The sequence below is a fragment of the Apostichopus japonicus genome, chromosome 19, assembly GCF_037975245.1.
Source record: "Apostichopus japonicus isolate 1M-3 chromosome 19, ASM3797524v1, whole genome shotgun sequence".
NCBI classification, from domain to species: Eukaryota; Metazoa; Echinodermata; class Holothuroidea; order Aspidochirotida; family Stichopodidae; genus Apostichopus; species Apostichopus japonicus.
This window is the reverse complement of record NC_092579.1, coordinates 1531493-1547926: the sequence shown is the minus strand read 5'-3', so window position 1 is coordinate 1547926 and position 16434 is coordinate 1531493. Positions and strand designations below refer to the sequence as shown.

Here is a 16434-nt window from a genome sequence, read left to right as displayed (position 1 = left end):
ATTGTCAACCGTGTTTCTGTCGCAGCCGCTGTGGTATCGCAATGGAAACGTGCAAATGCTTCAGAGGGATGACATGAACTCTCAGCGTTTCAGTTATTGCTACCATTACAGTGAACGGTGCTCATCTCGAGAGTACGGGTGATTCTGGATAAATGTTAGTCGTTTTAGCGTTATAACTTAATGGCGAGAACTTAGGTCCTTGTAAATGTAACCTGGCATAACATAGTAAGCATAGGCTACTGACACTGTAACATAGTGTAGGCCTAAGCATAAGCTAGTCCTACGTTCATGTCTGACATACCATTGGGCCGACCTCAGTATTGTATCCAACATTACCAAACACTTGGCATAAGTAACTAGTTCTATCCCATTATTTATTGTTAATATGCTGCCACCAACACAAGCCTAACCATACTACACCAAGTAGTAGCCTGTGTACTTTGGTCTAAGCTGGTAGTATTTCGGCCTAGGACTAGGCCCTATACAGCATAGTACAGAATTGACAAGGATAGGCTGAATTTACCCATTGCCTCTAGGTGTATTTTCCTCACAGTCAGTACAGTTGCCTTCCAATTTGCATAAATGGGCATTTCCAATAATCTCACCATGTGTCAAAGTCCTACAGAATTATTTCTGTGGTTGGCAACAAGAACTAACAAGTCTAGTCTATGAAATACCCTATCACTGTTTGAAAGTACCTATTTGATAACAACAAAAAACACAGTTGCAGTAAAACAGTCAATCTTTGGCTTTATTTTGAGAGCGATGCAATGTTATGTAACACAATTTAGTTACTATACGAAAGTCCACATTTTTTGAGGATAGGTGCAGACGGTGGGGGGGGGGGGGGAGAGATCGAACCTATGTTGGTTACTTAATGTTGGCTGCATAAACATAGATTATTTCATAAAAATATTTATGTCCACTGAACCTTCATTCTGGTGTGAAGGCTCAGTCGCAGTTGAGTGAAGTGTCAGTTAAAAGTTGGGGATCGAACATATGTTGGTAACTGAGTGCTTGCTGCATGAACAGATATTGTTTCATGAAAACATTGCCCACTGAGCATCCATTCTCTAAGGCAGAGTCGCAGTGGGGGATGGAACCTTTATTGATAGCGTTATGTGGACTATGCACTTAAGAAAGTTGGAAGTCCACTAAGCTTCCTCCAGTTTGTTTGATGACCAAAACTGCATCTCTGGAGTAGAGATGAGGTTTCAAGTTGGCAGTGTATTCTATTTTTGTACAGACAAGAACTTCATTCAAGCTCTGTTTGTTCAACATATGTCAGATTTTGATCAAAATTTTATGTGCTTTAAGCAGACTCATCTTTATTATTTTACTTCAAGGATCTGTATTGTTTGAATTTCTTTCTGATTTGCTGTGAGTTTTACCCCAAATGTTATTACAGTACTTAACTGGTACTCTGTGTAATTAATCCGCTTCTGTAGGCAGTGCAGGCTACTTAGGCTAACAGTTCCTTGGCTTTGGCTACCAGTAGATGCAACAATAGGTTCATTATTTCCATCATATTCTGATTGCTATGAAGAGCATTCACACTGAGTCCTGCTCAAGAGTTACTGAAGCTTGCAGTAGGCTTAACCCCATCAAAATGATATGAAGATGATCTACTGGAATGAAATGTTGTCTCTATGGCCTTTACATATGGTGCAAGAGTACTAGTCCTAGGGTTGAAAGAGAGCACAGCTCCTAGTCCATTCGATTTGGAAAGACCTTTGAAAACTTTTTCTCTTTCCTTACAATATTTAGTTCCATTCATTTGGATTTAAAGCTGCATAAGACATTATGGATGAAGAGGATGACCCAGTGGTGGATGAGGTGAGTACAGTATCAGTTTTCATTCATCATGATCATTTAACAGTATGTAATATTTGTTTTACCCCAAACATGATGCAGTATTAAAGTTCCTTTTAAACATGTTAAATGGTATCCCTAGTCTAATTAGTCATTTTCTAGTGTTTTGGGAAGCAGGTAGATATTTGTGATTTAGTAGACACATGTATACGTACTGTAATTTGTGACACTTATGCAACACAGTATGAATCATACTGTGTGATACTGTAACAATTCGATCTTTGAGATGTGTTTGTGTCGCACTGGACAGTGTCTTGCAAACCCAACCACCTTTGTGATTGCTCCTTGTATTTATTACTGCCTTATAAACCTCAACAGGTTTTGACAGAGTTTGAGGGTGATTGTGTTCAGTGATTCACACATCCTAGGTATCTTTGCTCAGTAAGTTCAGTGACTCATGTGGATTTATGTACAGTACAGGTATGTATACATGTGTAGTTTGTAATTAATAAAATGCTTTACATTCTAGTATAATCAAGGCTGGTCAGAGGACATTCAATGTGCACATTGAGCCAAATTGTAGTTTTAGCTCAATGATAATTATGCCTTTCCCTTCTTTTGTAGGTTGATGTGTTCCTGTCCAAAGAACTGATGGAAAACCTCTATTTGTTCCAGGTGAGATCTGTTGATTAGAATTCAAAAATAATCAAAAAGCTTGGTAAGGAACAACTGAATTGGGAAAGTGAGGAGTCAATTGGACTTGGATATTAGAATGAGAGTATAAAACTGATAAACATTTGGAACAAGTTAAAATATTGAGCAGCAAGGTCTCATATTGTTCTGATAGTAACCTCACATATTCAGGAATCATTTGAATATTACAATACAACTAACTAATTAAATGCATTGTGTTTTTGCACATCACCTCACAACCTTTCACATATTGTATCTAGGTTTAAATCAGACATTGAAGAAACTATTCCACAGCATTAGTTCATTAAATTACAGTAACTTTAATTGTAAGTCCACCAACTACAGTACAGTATGTATCATGTACTTTGAGTTCTCATTGCAGAATGAATGAGTTTTTTTTTTTAAATTGTAAGAGAATTGAAGGAATTCTTCAGTTGTTGCCCTCTCCACCTCTAGTAGGATTTCAGTGAACAGTTTTATAAGGAAACTTCAAGCGGTAGGAATTATTTCTTTTTTTTTATTCAAATCTTGACATATTCAAACAATTTACAGTGTATTCTTTTCTTTTCGCAGCATCCAATGAGGCCTGCCAATAAGCCTTACACCAACTATCGCCATCTTTCATCAAGGATAAAACCAAAACAGAAGAAGGTTTGTAACTGCTCCATTAAGTTCTGTTATTCTAACCGAGCATGTGCAGACGTCTGAGAGAACTAACATACCGATTGTTATTCTTTTACTAGAGTGTTGGCTTGTATAGTTTGAGAGAGTTGTAGAGATGGTTGATCCAGTGGAATGGGAAAGTGTGCACTGGTCTGTGATTAAGTCATAGTGGGCAAAGTTAAACTGTGAGTAATTGTGTAGGCTACGTAGATTGGAGTGCATTTATATGTGCATTGTGTGGGGACAGGTATGTATCATGGTTTGTAAACATCCACCAGGATCGAGCTCTGTTTAGACTCAAGCAAAGTCATAAATCATAAATATAATTATTCAAAATCCCTCTCCACCAATATCTTGTCAAATATGTTCCAGTGTTAAAACCGTTTCTGTTTTTCATAGTTCGAGCTGGATATAGCAGTTGATACCAACACCTCATGCTATGCTCATAGTAAAGGTGAACAGATTGCGTTGAACGTAGATGGAACTGAAAACGACGATGAACCCCTCTTTAAAAGGTGAGAGTTTTATCATTTCTGTCAAATATTACAGAAAAACTTTGATTATTGGCACTGTCTATGCTATCACCGGCGTCCTATATTATCCAGTTATGGCACAAAGACAGAGAAAAGTAAATGCTTACACACACTGCAGTATCGTACAATATGTTATGAAACACATTGTACTTACAGTATGTAAAGTTTATGAAAATAACCAATTTTATTTCATGGGGACAAATAGGTTTATCAATATATAATTTTCCACATCAATAACTTTCCAAGGTATATGCATAATCAAGGTTTTACAGTATTCAGTAATTCTGGACACGGGGAATAATTTAGTGTTCAGATCTTGTCTAATGGTTGTGAAGGTTCTGAATTTCGTGTCGTATAAATTACAATGATTCCTGCATCCAAACACTGCAATGCATCTATTCTTTGCACTTTTATAGCAGTTTCACCATTTGCATCGCAGTATGACCATTTTGGACATGCTTAACAGTTTGCGATGCGGTGCAGTTTAAGTTATTGCTTGAGGCATTAGTATAATCTATAATTGTTGTTAGCTTCAAAGAATTAGCCAAGCAAAGGCAATACCAGATTGAACTGGAATTGAATCGAATTATCCAGAAATGACAAGAAATATTGAAGACCACAAATTCTAATAAATGGCAAAATACTGCAGACTTAAGCTGATAATTAGCCAGAACAACCCAATCTAATCAATGACTAAGAAGGCTGAACATGACAATATTTAAAAAAATTAGCATTAGCATTGATTAATTCGTTTGGATAACATTGATTAATGAGGCTTAACACTGACATTAATTAGGCTGAAATGTCAGGTTTCAGAATGATTAATTAGGCTTAGGGGTAACATGTCAATCTTAACATTTCAGCCTTAAGATTGATTACTGAGGCTTAACATATAAACATAAGCATGTCAGTTATAAGATGTTTCACCATAGTCATAGTCATAACAACTGCAGCCTCTCTTCTACAGTATGTAATATAGGCTAGGTACTATACATCTGCTACAACTAAATGTAACTTTATTGTTTTGAAAAGCAATTTTTGATAATCTGTTTTTACAATAAAACTTAAAAAAAAACATATTTGATGATGGCCCAAGCCCATCCAGGTCCTTAGAACCCGAAAAGACCAAATCTTATTCCTTTCATCAAATTTCATGATCACCTTTTTCCATCCACTTTTCCTCTCTTTGCCATTTTTCCAGTAATCTTATGGACAAGCAAACACTGTCATCAACAGATGCAACCCCTGTAACCTCTAGGTATGCTGTTGGTGTCATGAAGGAAGGTAAGTTTGGGATTACATAAAAGTCTACCTCTAGGTATGCTGTTGGTGTCATGAAGGAAGGTAAGTTTGGGATTACGTAAAAGTCTACTTCTAGGTATGCTGTTGGTGTCATGAAGGAAGGTAGGTTTGGGATTACGTAAAAGTCTACCTCTAGGTATGCTGTTGGTGTCATGAAGGAAGGTAGGTTTGGGATTATGTAAAAGTCTACCTCTAGGCAGGCGTGTAGCGAGGAATTTGCCAAGGGAGGGGCGAAGCTTGTAGGCAAACTATCTAAGCAGACCGAAAAAAATTGGCCAAAAATGCCTCCCATATCGCTGGAAATGGCACTTCCCAGGCCTTGTAAGTTGCATCTAAGCATTTTCTATTTTGAAATTACTAGCGATATCATAAAAATATGCTACGCGCCTGCCTCTAGGTATGCTGTTGGTGTCATGAAGTTTTAGATTATGTAAAAGTCTGTTTTAATTTCAAGAATGAAAGCAAACAGGCACACACAATGACATTGACAACATCAAATTAAGAGTATGTGAAGGTAAGAAACACCGCTGGAAAGTTGCAGAGGAGAGCCATGTAATGTCCGATAAATTTCTTTGGCAGAGTGTCCATTCCAGCATCCCTCTTCGCAGTTCACAGGTCATCAATGTTACTCTCAGTTCCAGTTTGCTAACATTTAAGTTATATTGAGTTCGAAAAACTTATTTGGTCAACCTTAACTAATAGTTAGATAGAACTAAGTAGTAACTAATTTGATAAAAGTCCTGTCCTGTGGTTACTGAACCCCCCCCCCACTCCCACCCCTCCTGACAATGAAAGGTTTGTGGTCAGTGCTTTGAATATGACTGTAAAATGCTTAATCCATTTTTGAATATGCTTGAGTGCATTTTGTATTTCTCGTATATAGTTAGGGCAAGCTGATGTCATCCACTGGTGTACATTCTGAATATTAAAACAGCTGTCTGACTGTGTTCGTGACATAAACATCTCCTGTAGAAATAGATGAGAAAAATAGTTCAGTTTTAGTTTTATTACAGTTAGTTTCACAGATGATATATGAAATTCTTAAAAATTAATGAAAGTCTTTTTAAGGAATAACATCAAATATCTAGACCTAAATCCCCCTCAGAGTAGATAAATGTTAAGTCTAACATTTAATAAGTGATTAGACACTAGGAAATGCTTCTTTCAAGGTGTTTGCTTTTGTGGAGTTGTGTACTAGTTATTTGAGTGGAGACACTGGATTTGGTAGTGGGTCGTGCTCTAGCTTCATTATGTAAGTTTAGTAATTAAATGCGTTACCTAAATTTTCCCACTGTCCTTGTACACAGGTGAGCTCCATTTGACACCTGTCAGCAACATCGTTCAATTCAGGCCCAGTTTCAACTATCTGGATCAAGCAGATGCCAAGATGAAGAAAAAGACTGACAAGGAGAATGGAGAAGGTAAAGCAGTATAGGAACATGGTGTAGTGAGCAGCACATGGTGTAGTGAGCAGCAATGGTGCATTAGTAATGGTGCAGTGAGCAATGTTGCCTAACTCAGTGAAGGGTGATGCATGGTGCATATATTGTAGTGTGTGTGTGCAGTTGAATGAGGAATGGGGTATTTTGTCAAGATAAGTGTATTATGATGCAGCAACTACAACTTGGTGTAATGACTGATGTATAGCAGTGAGCTGTTTTGTACTTAGAGAGAGAGAACTATCAACAAACTATTATCTAAGTTCTGCAAACATTCTGTGTAGGTAAATGTATCGGTTAAAAGGCCTCGTGTTCTGTGGTCAAAGGCTAACGAAAGCAGATTATTAAAGGGACTGATGTACTGAGATACTGACAAATTAAGGACATGTGTCCTTTATCTGTTCTTGTTTTGATTTTGCCTTTGAGGAAGATATAGCTTGGATTCAAATGTCATGACCTTTGAACCTGTCCAATTTGTACTAGCAGTAGATGGTGCATTTGACTTTTATATTAACTCTTTATTGCAAGACATAAATGGCTTTGGATTCCATTAGCAGTTAGCTTGACCCTCTGCACTGTTGTTGGAATTGGAAGAGGGGGGTGGGAGGGGGTGGAATGCTGGGGGAATAACACCTTCCCACCCCTTTCCCGCAAGAACTGGGTCTGTATCCTAGAAACAAATGTTCATATACTTTACGAGAGTATACTGACATGGAAGCTACTGGTTGCTTGCATATTATCATTACGCTACATACTCTCACTGTATCTTCTTTTGTTTCTCCAACGTATAGGAGATGCCTCTCAGGATGAGATGGAGAAAGAGGAAGAGCAGAAGACAATTAAAGTTCAGTTTGTTCGTCAGGAGAGCGACATCGCCAAGGCGAGACGCGAGGCCTCCTATGCCTTCCACGTGCAGAAACTTGAACAAGAGGCTTGGGTACCTGGTTGTTACATTGATATCGATGTAAGCATGTGTTTCCTTGTTTGTTACATAACTGGATTAAAAGAATCTGACATTGCACGGAACGACATGCATTGTTCAAACCACAGCGAAGGATAACTAAGCAGGGATGTGTCCAGGATATCCTGAGTGCTGGGTATACTGATCGCCGTCCTTGGGGAGGGGTCTAAGGGGGATTTTTGAAGGTGCTCAGATGCCAAATGCAGGCACTTGTGTAACTTTTTAAGAACATACACAAGTACTAGTTTTGCTAACAATTTGCATTTTTTAATTTTTTTTTAGCGAAATATAGTACGTACCTGGTAAAAGTTATTAGTATGTTTCAAAGAGATTTTACAAGGGACCGATTGAGAGCCGTAATAATGTTTCTCGCATGCGTAACTGATGCATTATTAGTCTGTATGATTTTGGCATAGGCTCTAGGCCCAATTTATGTTGAATATATTGTTAGGAATGTCGGGATTTAAGATGAAAATAGTGCTGGGCAGGATTCACTATTTTTAAGACAGTGCTGGGCGGTAATTTTTAGTGCTGGGCGGGGCCGCCCAGTGCCGCCCAGCGTGGGCAAATCCCTGCTAAGCTAACATAAAGAGCTCAAGTATTAGGTTTTAGCCTCACTATTTAAGTACTCTAATGGTTTATGCAATATTCTATGCTGTCAAGTCATGTTATCTCTGATGTAAGAGTGTTTTGTGAATTCTGCCTAGATGGCAGTTAGTTTAAGACCCTAAGATGCCACATTTGCATGTATGAGAGGTAGCATGGCTTATTACTTACCCTTCACATTGGGAGGCTAGCCAATATACAGTTTAAGATCGTCGGGTGATTTAGGTTTTTTTTTCTTTTTTGCAACTTGAAGATCATTTGAGATGATGAAAATACATGGATGTCCTTCCTCACTTTGGCCGGCCTGGGAATGAACCCACGACCTCCCAGATGTTAGGTTTCATTGCTTGTAATATCCACTCGACTATATCAGTGGTATCAATCATCTGGATACTGTATGACTCATCTCATGTCTGATCTGGTAAAATAAAATGTTATCACCTGTTTGATTCTTAATCCAGGATCCAAGATCTTCCAAAGAGAAAGAAGGCCTCCTCTGTACCGCTGTCGATCATGAAATTTCTCAGCTCTCCATGCTCCCAAAGTGAGTCCCCTGTCAATGTTATTTTATGTTATGTTTATGTTTTGTTAAGCTAGGTTAGTTCAGTCTTATTCAGTGCAGTTCAGATTTTAAAGGAAGATTATGAGGGACAAATTGTTCCCATCAAGGTCCATATGGGAAAAAGCCCCAACTCAGAAACCTCAAATCCTGTTGCAATTCTCATAATGTTTTACTAAAGCATTGTTAAAAATCCTTTGACATTGTTTTCCCCCATAGCATGACTCATAGCAAATCCATCCATTTATTCACAATTCATGGAGAATGTGAAGTTTTTGCAAAACATTTAATTCCACTACAAACTTATTCACTACAAACGTATTCACTACAAACTTAATTCCACTACAAACTTAATTCCACTACAAACTTGAGTCAATTTACCTCTTTTGAAATTGATATTATTACAATGAATTTTTCATTTTACTTACCGATGTAGAATATGCCAATCTTTTCTTGTGACATCAACATCATTACTAAGGATTAATAAGTCTATACAGGGTTGATCAATATACATTGAATCAAACATAAGGACTTATAAACCAGATTAAAATCTTTGAAAATTTTCAATATTTCCGTCAGTTACTATTTCTTCTAAAGACTACTGTTTACAGTTAGTTTGTACTTTATAGAGAGATTCGTTGTTAATTTCTGTATATTCGGTTCCATTCCAGAGACTATCTGACGAAATTGATTCCAGAGTCCAAGGCTGATGATTCTGCTAAAGCTCAGATGCCTAACAATGTGTTGTCCATCACACAACTACAGAGTATGCCTTTAGCGAACCAAGTCCGGGCGTTACTCACTAACGGTAAATACACATTTGTGATCAATCCCATCTCATAGCAACAATGCTCTGAAGATTAAACAAGTTTATTGTGACTTACATCATCATTATCCTCCATGCAATATCACAATATCATCTCTCTAAAATGCTTGGTTACAGATTGATATTTTTGGTGACAAAAATGCAGTTTTCTCTACCAAAGTGAAAATTGTCATTTATTTTTCATTCCCACAATATGATGGGAACAAACATTCAAATATGACGTGGAGATATTTGAAGATATTTTTGCAGTGATATCGTCTGGTATCCTTTTAGTATAGTTTACAATATTACTGAAAACATTTATCAAAATTTCATAATTAGATTGTGTCCTGTGATTAATGCAAAGTAGTGCAAGAACATTTTTGGAACAGAACTTTTTAACCAAACAAAGTACTTTGCATTATCACTTAGCAGTTCATGATGATGATTGGCCTCATCTCTTCTGTTCTGAGAAGGCTAGGTCTAGAACCTCTAGATAAGTTGGTTGGGATAACTTTCGGTAAACCTGTACCTTGATGTTATGCTGGAAAGCACACATCTTGACAGTATGAGCAGTAACAATATCCTGTTTCTCTCAGATATTTAAAGTTCAATGCTGTTCATACTGTGGGTAACATTGCTTTGAAGCACATGTACTGACAGTATGAATATCATGTTTCTCTATAAGGGAAAGGCTTGCAACTGTTTACAGTATACTGTAATTTCAACTGCTTTGTAGCACAGATACTGACAGTATGAATATCATGTAACTCTATAAGGGAAAGGCTTGAAACTGGTTATACTGTAAGTACAACTGCTTTGAAGCACATGTACTGACAGTATGAATATCATGTTACTCTATAAGTGAAAGGCTTGGAACTGTTTATACTGTAAGTGCAACTGCTTTGAAGCACAGCTACTGACAGTATGAATATCATGTTTCTATTAGATAAAGATTTGGAACTGTTCATACTGTCAGAAGGATTGCTTTGAAGCATGACACATGTGTGCAGTATACAGTGGTACTAGCATTAGAAAGTTGTCCCACAAGTGCGGTGTGCTACATATATCTACTATGGAAGAGGCTTAGTCCAAGGCTATTTGCTGCTGTTTAGTGAGAGAATATGACACATTCTCACATTAATACATCAAAAGAAATGATACATTTACAGTTCCAATGTAGTCTTATGGCCAGAGACTTTTTGCACAGATTCAACCCAGCTGCCAGGGTTTGCTAATATTCTCATTGTTTTTATTTTCTTCACAGCTAAAGTCATGAAGTTTTCTCAGTTATTGCAATACTTGTCCAGTTCATTTGATGCAAATAATGTTCTCAAACCCCTTCAGCAAGTTGCTTACTTGGTACAAGGATGCTGGGTTGTTAAAAGGTACTGTAGATATTTATCACTGTTTTGAAGCTCTAAATTGATTTCACAGCATGTAATATTTGAAGATATATATTTATGTTGCAGAATGTGGAAATGGAGCCCCCCCCCACCAGAGATAAGGGATGGTATGGCATATCCAATGGGGTTTGGAGAGTTGGCTAAGTTGTGACAGTTCATGTAAACTGAAGCATAATATTTACAACATTTTATGAGAAACCCATTAACCATTAAACTTGATACACAAAATATGAACATTATCCTGAACTTGAGGCTCAACATTGTTGACAACAATTTCTAGTCAAAAGTGTTTTCATGCAGATTCTTTGTATGAGGTGTTCCTAGGTGCAGATTCTATCCACGATGTGTTTCTAAATATCACTTAGCTAATGAAAAGATTGTAGGGTCATTCCATGTCAAATCAACCAGTGGTCCCCAGGTGACCCTCTCAGATTTAGATGAAACTTCATCAGAATGATTGAGTATGTCCCAAATGAACACATACAAAAAATTAAAATCATACTCCATATCGTTTTCGAGATATGGCCCGTTGAAATTTGGTCGTTGCGGCCATTTTGCTCGTTTGCGATTTGCAAAAAGTGACTTTTGTGATATTTTCCGACTTTGAAAGCTCATAATTCAGTCTTTGTACCAGGTAGAGAGCTCAAATTTGGTATTCTATCTTACTTCTTGCCAAAATTTATGAATCTGCACTCAATTTAACTGTATCTCCTTTATTTTTCTGGTTATGATCACCCAAAGTAGGCACTTTATTCTGTCAAAAATGTTTTTTGTGATTTTTAAGGTCACCCTGTGCCCACATGAGAGGTCACATGAATTGTATATTCCTTGGATATAATCTATGGTTGCATGTCTATACCCATAAGCAATTATAAGCCCACCAATGCATTAATTAAGAAATGGCATGGGGCCAAAGTTGGCTCCAGCCAGAAAAAGGTCAAAAAGACCCCGCCCTTCTTGACCCCGGTTGACCCCGCGATCAATTGAAACATTGACTGAAATTTACACCAGTTAAATATATATATTATATCTACTTGTACATCAAATTTCAGCTTTGGCACTCAACTCCTTCATGGTATGGTGGCAATTTGAATATTAGACGTTTTTCGCACATTTTTTAATGCTTATATATTTGTCATGTAATCATAGTATAATATTGAGTGATATGATCATTGTATCCTTGTTTCAGTCAGCTGAATCAAAATGTAACATAACAAATTGTTTTAGGTCAAATTAATGACATTTAATCACATCATTAACGATTCACGCACATGTAAATTACTGGTTCTGTCACAACTCTCAATGCTTCAATGTCCTTACAGTTTTCTTACCACACATGCATGTCCATATACAAGTAAAACAAGTTTAGCACACTTTAATTTCTTTTACTTGATGAATGCTTGCAGTGTGGCTTAATATACAAGTTAGCACACTTTACTGTAATTTGTTTAGTTGATGAATGCTTGCAGTTTGGTTGGAATGGTCTTTTAAGTATTCATGAGGAAGAGTGTACTGGCTGCTTCCATGTCCCTGTAACTCTGGAGCACTGATGACACAAATAGTAGCTCAGAATGGTATCCAACAATTATTGTGGGTGTTTTGTGGCCAAGGAAGTGCATTGGAGTTCTTGGTTCGTTTCATTAACTTCACAAAGACATCATTTTCTTCCTCTGAAATTTCCACTATAACCAATGTACCACTCATTGTCGTACATTCCAGCGATGTAACGCTTGGTTGGTACTCTTTCGTGTCAGCCTGAGGTTGAATATTAGCAGAAATGGATTCTCTCTCCTCTGCATGGTCTCTAATGGGCACAATTTTGCAGTGGTTGGTCATTGGAGAGTCGCAGCTTCTCAATCTTTCCAACATCAATGGGTACAAAAATATGATGAGATCTTATTCCTGCTATAGTTTATGGTGTCTGCACGTGACACACTGGCAGTATTGTTCTAGAATGTAGTGTCTACATGTGACACACAGGTAATATTGTTCAAAAGGTTTATACAAATGAGTTACCAGTGTTTGTATAGCATGAGGGGGAAAAAAAGGGGACTGGGTTAGGTTAAAGCAGCATTTTGCATCCTTTTCTATGTTTTTTTTCAACCTCACTGATTCCTCGATGCCATAATGACATACATAACTAGCTTATCTATTCAAATCTTACTTCAAATGGTGGCATAAAAGTTGAAAAAAAACTCTACAAAAGTACTGTATACTACTGTATATAAGGCTCCAAATTGTGTTGTGTGTTATGGGAGATTTTAAGGCACTACAGGTATGAGGGACCAGCCAATTGGAGGGTTAACTGAAGTGATCATGTATTGCAGTGGAATACATGCATAATCAACCCATTTCTAAAAACAATAATAAAAACAATCTTTTTTCTAACTGCAAAAAATACATTACACAAGCTTCAAACTTGAAATACACTGTATGATATTAACTTAGTGTACGGAGTTGTTAAAAAATGTGCGAAAAACGTCTAATATTCAAATTGCCACCATACCATGAAGGAGTTGAGTGCCAAAGCTGAAATTTGATGTACAAGTAGATATAATATATATATTTAACTGGTGTAAATTTCAATCAATGTTTCAATTGATCGCGGGGTCAACCGGGGTCAAGAAGGGCGGGGTCTTTTTGACCTTTTTCTGGCTGGAGCCAACTTTGGCCCCATGCCATTTCTTAATTAATGCATTGGTGGGTTTATAATTTGCTTATGGGTATAGACATGCAACCATAGATAATACCCAAGGAATATAGGATTCATGTGACCTCTCATGTGGATACAGGGTGACCTTAAAAATCACAAAAAACATTTTTGACAGAATAAAGTGCCTACTTTGGGTGATCATAACCAGAAAAATAAAGGAGATACAGTTAAATTGAGTGCAGATTCATAAATTTTGGCAAGAAGTAAGATAGAATACCAAATTTGAGCTCTCTACCTGGTACAAAGGCTGAATTATGAGCTTTCAAAGTCGGAAAATATCACAAAAGTCACTTTTTGCGAATCGCAAACGAGCAAAATGGCCGCAACGACCAAATTTCAACGGGCCATATCTCGAAAACGACATGGAGTATGATTTTAATTTTTTGTATGTGTTCATTTGGGACATACTCAATTATTCTGATGAAATTTCATCTAATTCTGAGGGGGTCACCTGGGAACTTTTCAGAAAATTGGTTGATTTGAGGCGGAATTACCCTGTAGTACACTTTAGCAGCTGATATTATCACAGTTTTGTATATTTTACGTGGATAGCCCAGTCTGTTTTCTTGATATTAAAGTTGTTAAGTTATATAACATAATATTAGAGAGAGGAATAACTATTAAAAATCTGCTTAATATCTACTGCAATAATTGTAAAAGTATATTAAAGTTACAGGGCCTGACATTGAGATTCTATTTGGATCTTCGTCAGAGGCTAATTGGGGCTGAAAACAGAGTGAGGAGACAATTACAAGAGATAGATGGAGAGGCAGCTAAATTGGATTTGATAATCTCATAAAATATTACTAAACTTATGTGAAGCCTTTGTCAGAGTTAATTCCTCTACATTAAAAGCAGCATGGAGTGTGTGACATCCAGTTTCGAGAAATTTAAACCAAACAGGACTAGTCTTATTCAAATATAAATATATTACTAATTAGGGTGGGGAGTTTATTAGATGACTGTGTTTTATTTTAAATAGATCTGTCTATCACAATTAGATTTGAATTGTATGTTTTAACTGGCTCCCATTTGTTGTTTTTTCTCCTTACAGTGAGGTTTTGTACCCTAAAGACACCTCAAGTCCAAACACTGGTGTACCTGCAGAAATACTCTGCAGGGGTAGGGACTACCTGGTAAGGGCCTTAAAGGCATTGAAGACTCGCCCAAATTATGTGCGGTTATCTGAAAAAGTTAACTTTCTATTGCTTGCAAGTGACGTTTTGTTCGTGTGGCTACAAAATGCAGACAGTATTGATACGTGATACCTTGTTATCTTTAGCTGGACCTGAGATGTCCATCGCTGTATCATTTATACACTGTGCTGTGGGTATTGACCCCAGCTGTATGTACTGACTGTACATTAGTGTCTAATTACCGACGGTAGCAAGCCGTGTGTGTATTTTCTGGGATCAATGGTAGTGGCTAACACTTCTGTTACACCTCATTCGAAAGTAGGTCAGATTACCGGCATTAGATGTTTCTTTTTGCGCGAGTCTTCACACCCTTTAAGAAGAAGAGGCTCAAATCAATATATATAATGTAATATTTCTAACATCGTTGTGGTTGGGTTTGCTGTTTCAAAGGGGAAAAAAAAACCTTTGAAAGAGGTAGAAAGTAAAAACTTTTTATGGAAACACAGTTTGGTAAGTGATTTTAAGAGGACTTATGTGTGTGGGGAAGAAACAAGATTTGCATTTTCAAGGAAAAAGTAGAAAAAAGATGAAAAAGAAAGAATGAGAGAGACATTTGGATGAGTTTGATTCAAATTAGGGACGTTGTTAAATGAAGGTATGAAGGCTTAGTTTCCCAGAAATGTTAACGCTGAAACCCACTGTTAGAAAATAAGTTGAATTTTAATTGCTCTCAAAGGATGAACAAGTTTTGCTCCAAGGTTAAACATTTTTTGTAGTTCATAAGGTCACATTTGAGTTGATTTATCAGATTTAACAAATTAATTATGGACCTCGATCTTGCATTTGCCAAAATGCCATATGGAAAGTAAAATATAATGTTTTGAGATATGAAACTGTACAATGAGTTTTCTCAATTTGTGCAAAAGGAAGAAACTTTTCCTTATTCTGTTTTTCTCCAACAGATGTGGAAATTTAACCAAAACAGATGTGTGGTCAGAAAGGAAATAGCATCGACTGTTAAGGTAACACAAATATTTAAGAAAAGAACATGGATTTAGTTGATAATTAGCTATTCTGGTTAATCATTCCCATTTCTTCTTTGTGTTTCAACTTTAGAAGAAGCATATATACTCAAACCTGTTCTCCCCCCCCCCCCCACCCACCCCTCAAAGAAGGAAAAAGAAAGGGGAAAATAAATCATAGATGTTATGCTCTATTTTTAAAATCAAATTTGACATATATCTCATATTTGTGGACCATTTCAAGTGAGAAGGTTGTGTGTTCATTGTAGATAGAAACTTACATTGCTTTGCCTGTGATATTATTGTCTTTTTTTCAGCTTTTATCAGAAGATGTGAAAGAAATTCTTGAACAGATGGCAAGGCCAAAGGTCAATCAGGGTTGGGAATTCAGGGAAGAGTATGATCACGCGTTTGTGAAACGGTATCCAGAGATTGTTCAAAGACAAGAATTCTTTTGGAATGCTCTATACCAAGAGTGAGTATAGATGTGTATTTCTATTCTGAGCTAAGGATATCATGTGATATGCTCAGTGAGTATAGATGTGTATTTATCAGGGATGTAAGTCTTCCGTATTTGTACGGAAATCCGGTTTTTTTTTTAATTCCAATAAGTCTTCCGTATTTTTACGGAAATCCGTGTTTTTTTTAATTCCAATAAAGTTCCACAAAATTGTTCGAATATCAAAGACACAACGCGGCAAAAATGCCTGGCCCGTTGCAGCAAGCTAACTTCAATTTTCACTCATCGATCACTCAAAATACCATTTCCAGTTTCGCATCATCG

At 36.9% G+C, this 16434-nt stretch overlaps 1 protein-coding gene across 2 annotated transcripts in view; it reads left to right on the top strand.

Moving 5' to 3' along the window:
* The first annotated feature begins 15 nt into the window (after nt 1–15).
* Nucleotides 16–16434, top strand: part of LOC139959618 (DNA-directed RNA polymerase III subunit RPC5-like) — a 34258-nt gene continuing 17839 nt past the window's right edge. Inside the window, exons 1-14 of one of the 2 annotated variants that reach the window (XM_071957371.1) lie at nt 16–154; nt 1768–1836; nt 2437–2487; nt 3079–3156; nt 3568–3683; nt 4903–4985; nt 6311–6424; nt 7234–7406; nt 8471–8553; nt 9240–9376; nt 10641–10761; nt 14547–14628; nt 15591–15650; nt 15968–16125. In XM_071957371.1, coding sequence (XP_071813472.1) covers nt 1804–1836; nt 2437–2487; nt 3079–3156; nt 3568–3683; nt 4903–4985; nt 6311–6424; nt 7234–7406; nt 8471–8553; nt 9240–9376; nt 10641–10761; nt 14547–14628; nt 15591–15650; nt 15968–16125 — 1289 coding nt within the window. In that variant the 5' untranslated portion in view covers nt 16–154; nt 1768–1803. Of the gene's footprint in view, nt 155–1767; nt 1837–2436; nt 2488–3078; nt 3157–3567; nt 3684–4902; nt 4986–5016; nt 5166–6310; nt 6425–7233; nt 7407–8470; nt 8554–9239; nt 9377–10640; nt 10762–14546; nt 14629–15590; nt 15651–15967; nt 16126–16434 lie in introns of those variants that run through there. The other variant, XM_071957372.1, reaches the window with a different exon arrangement.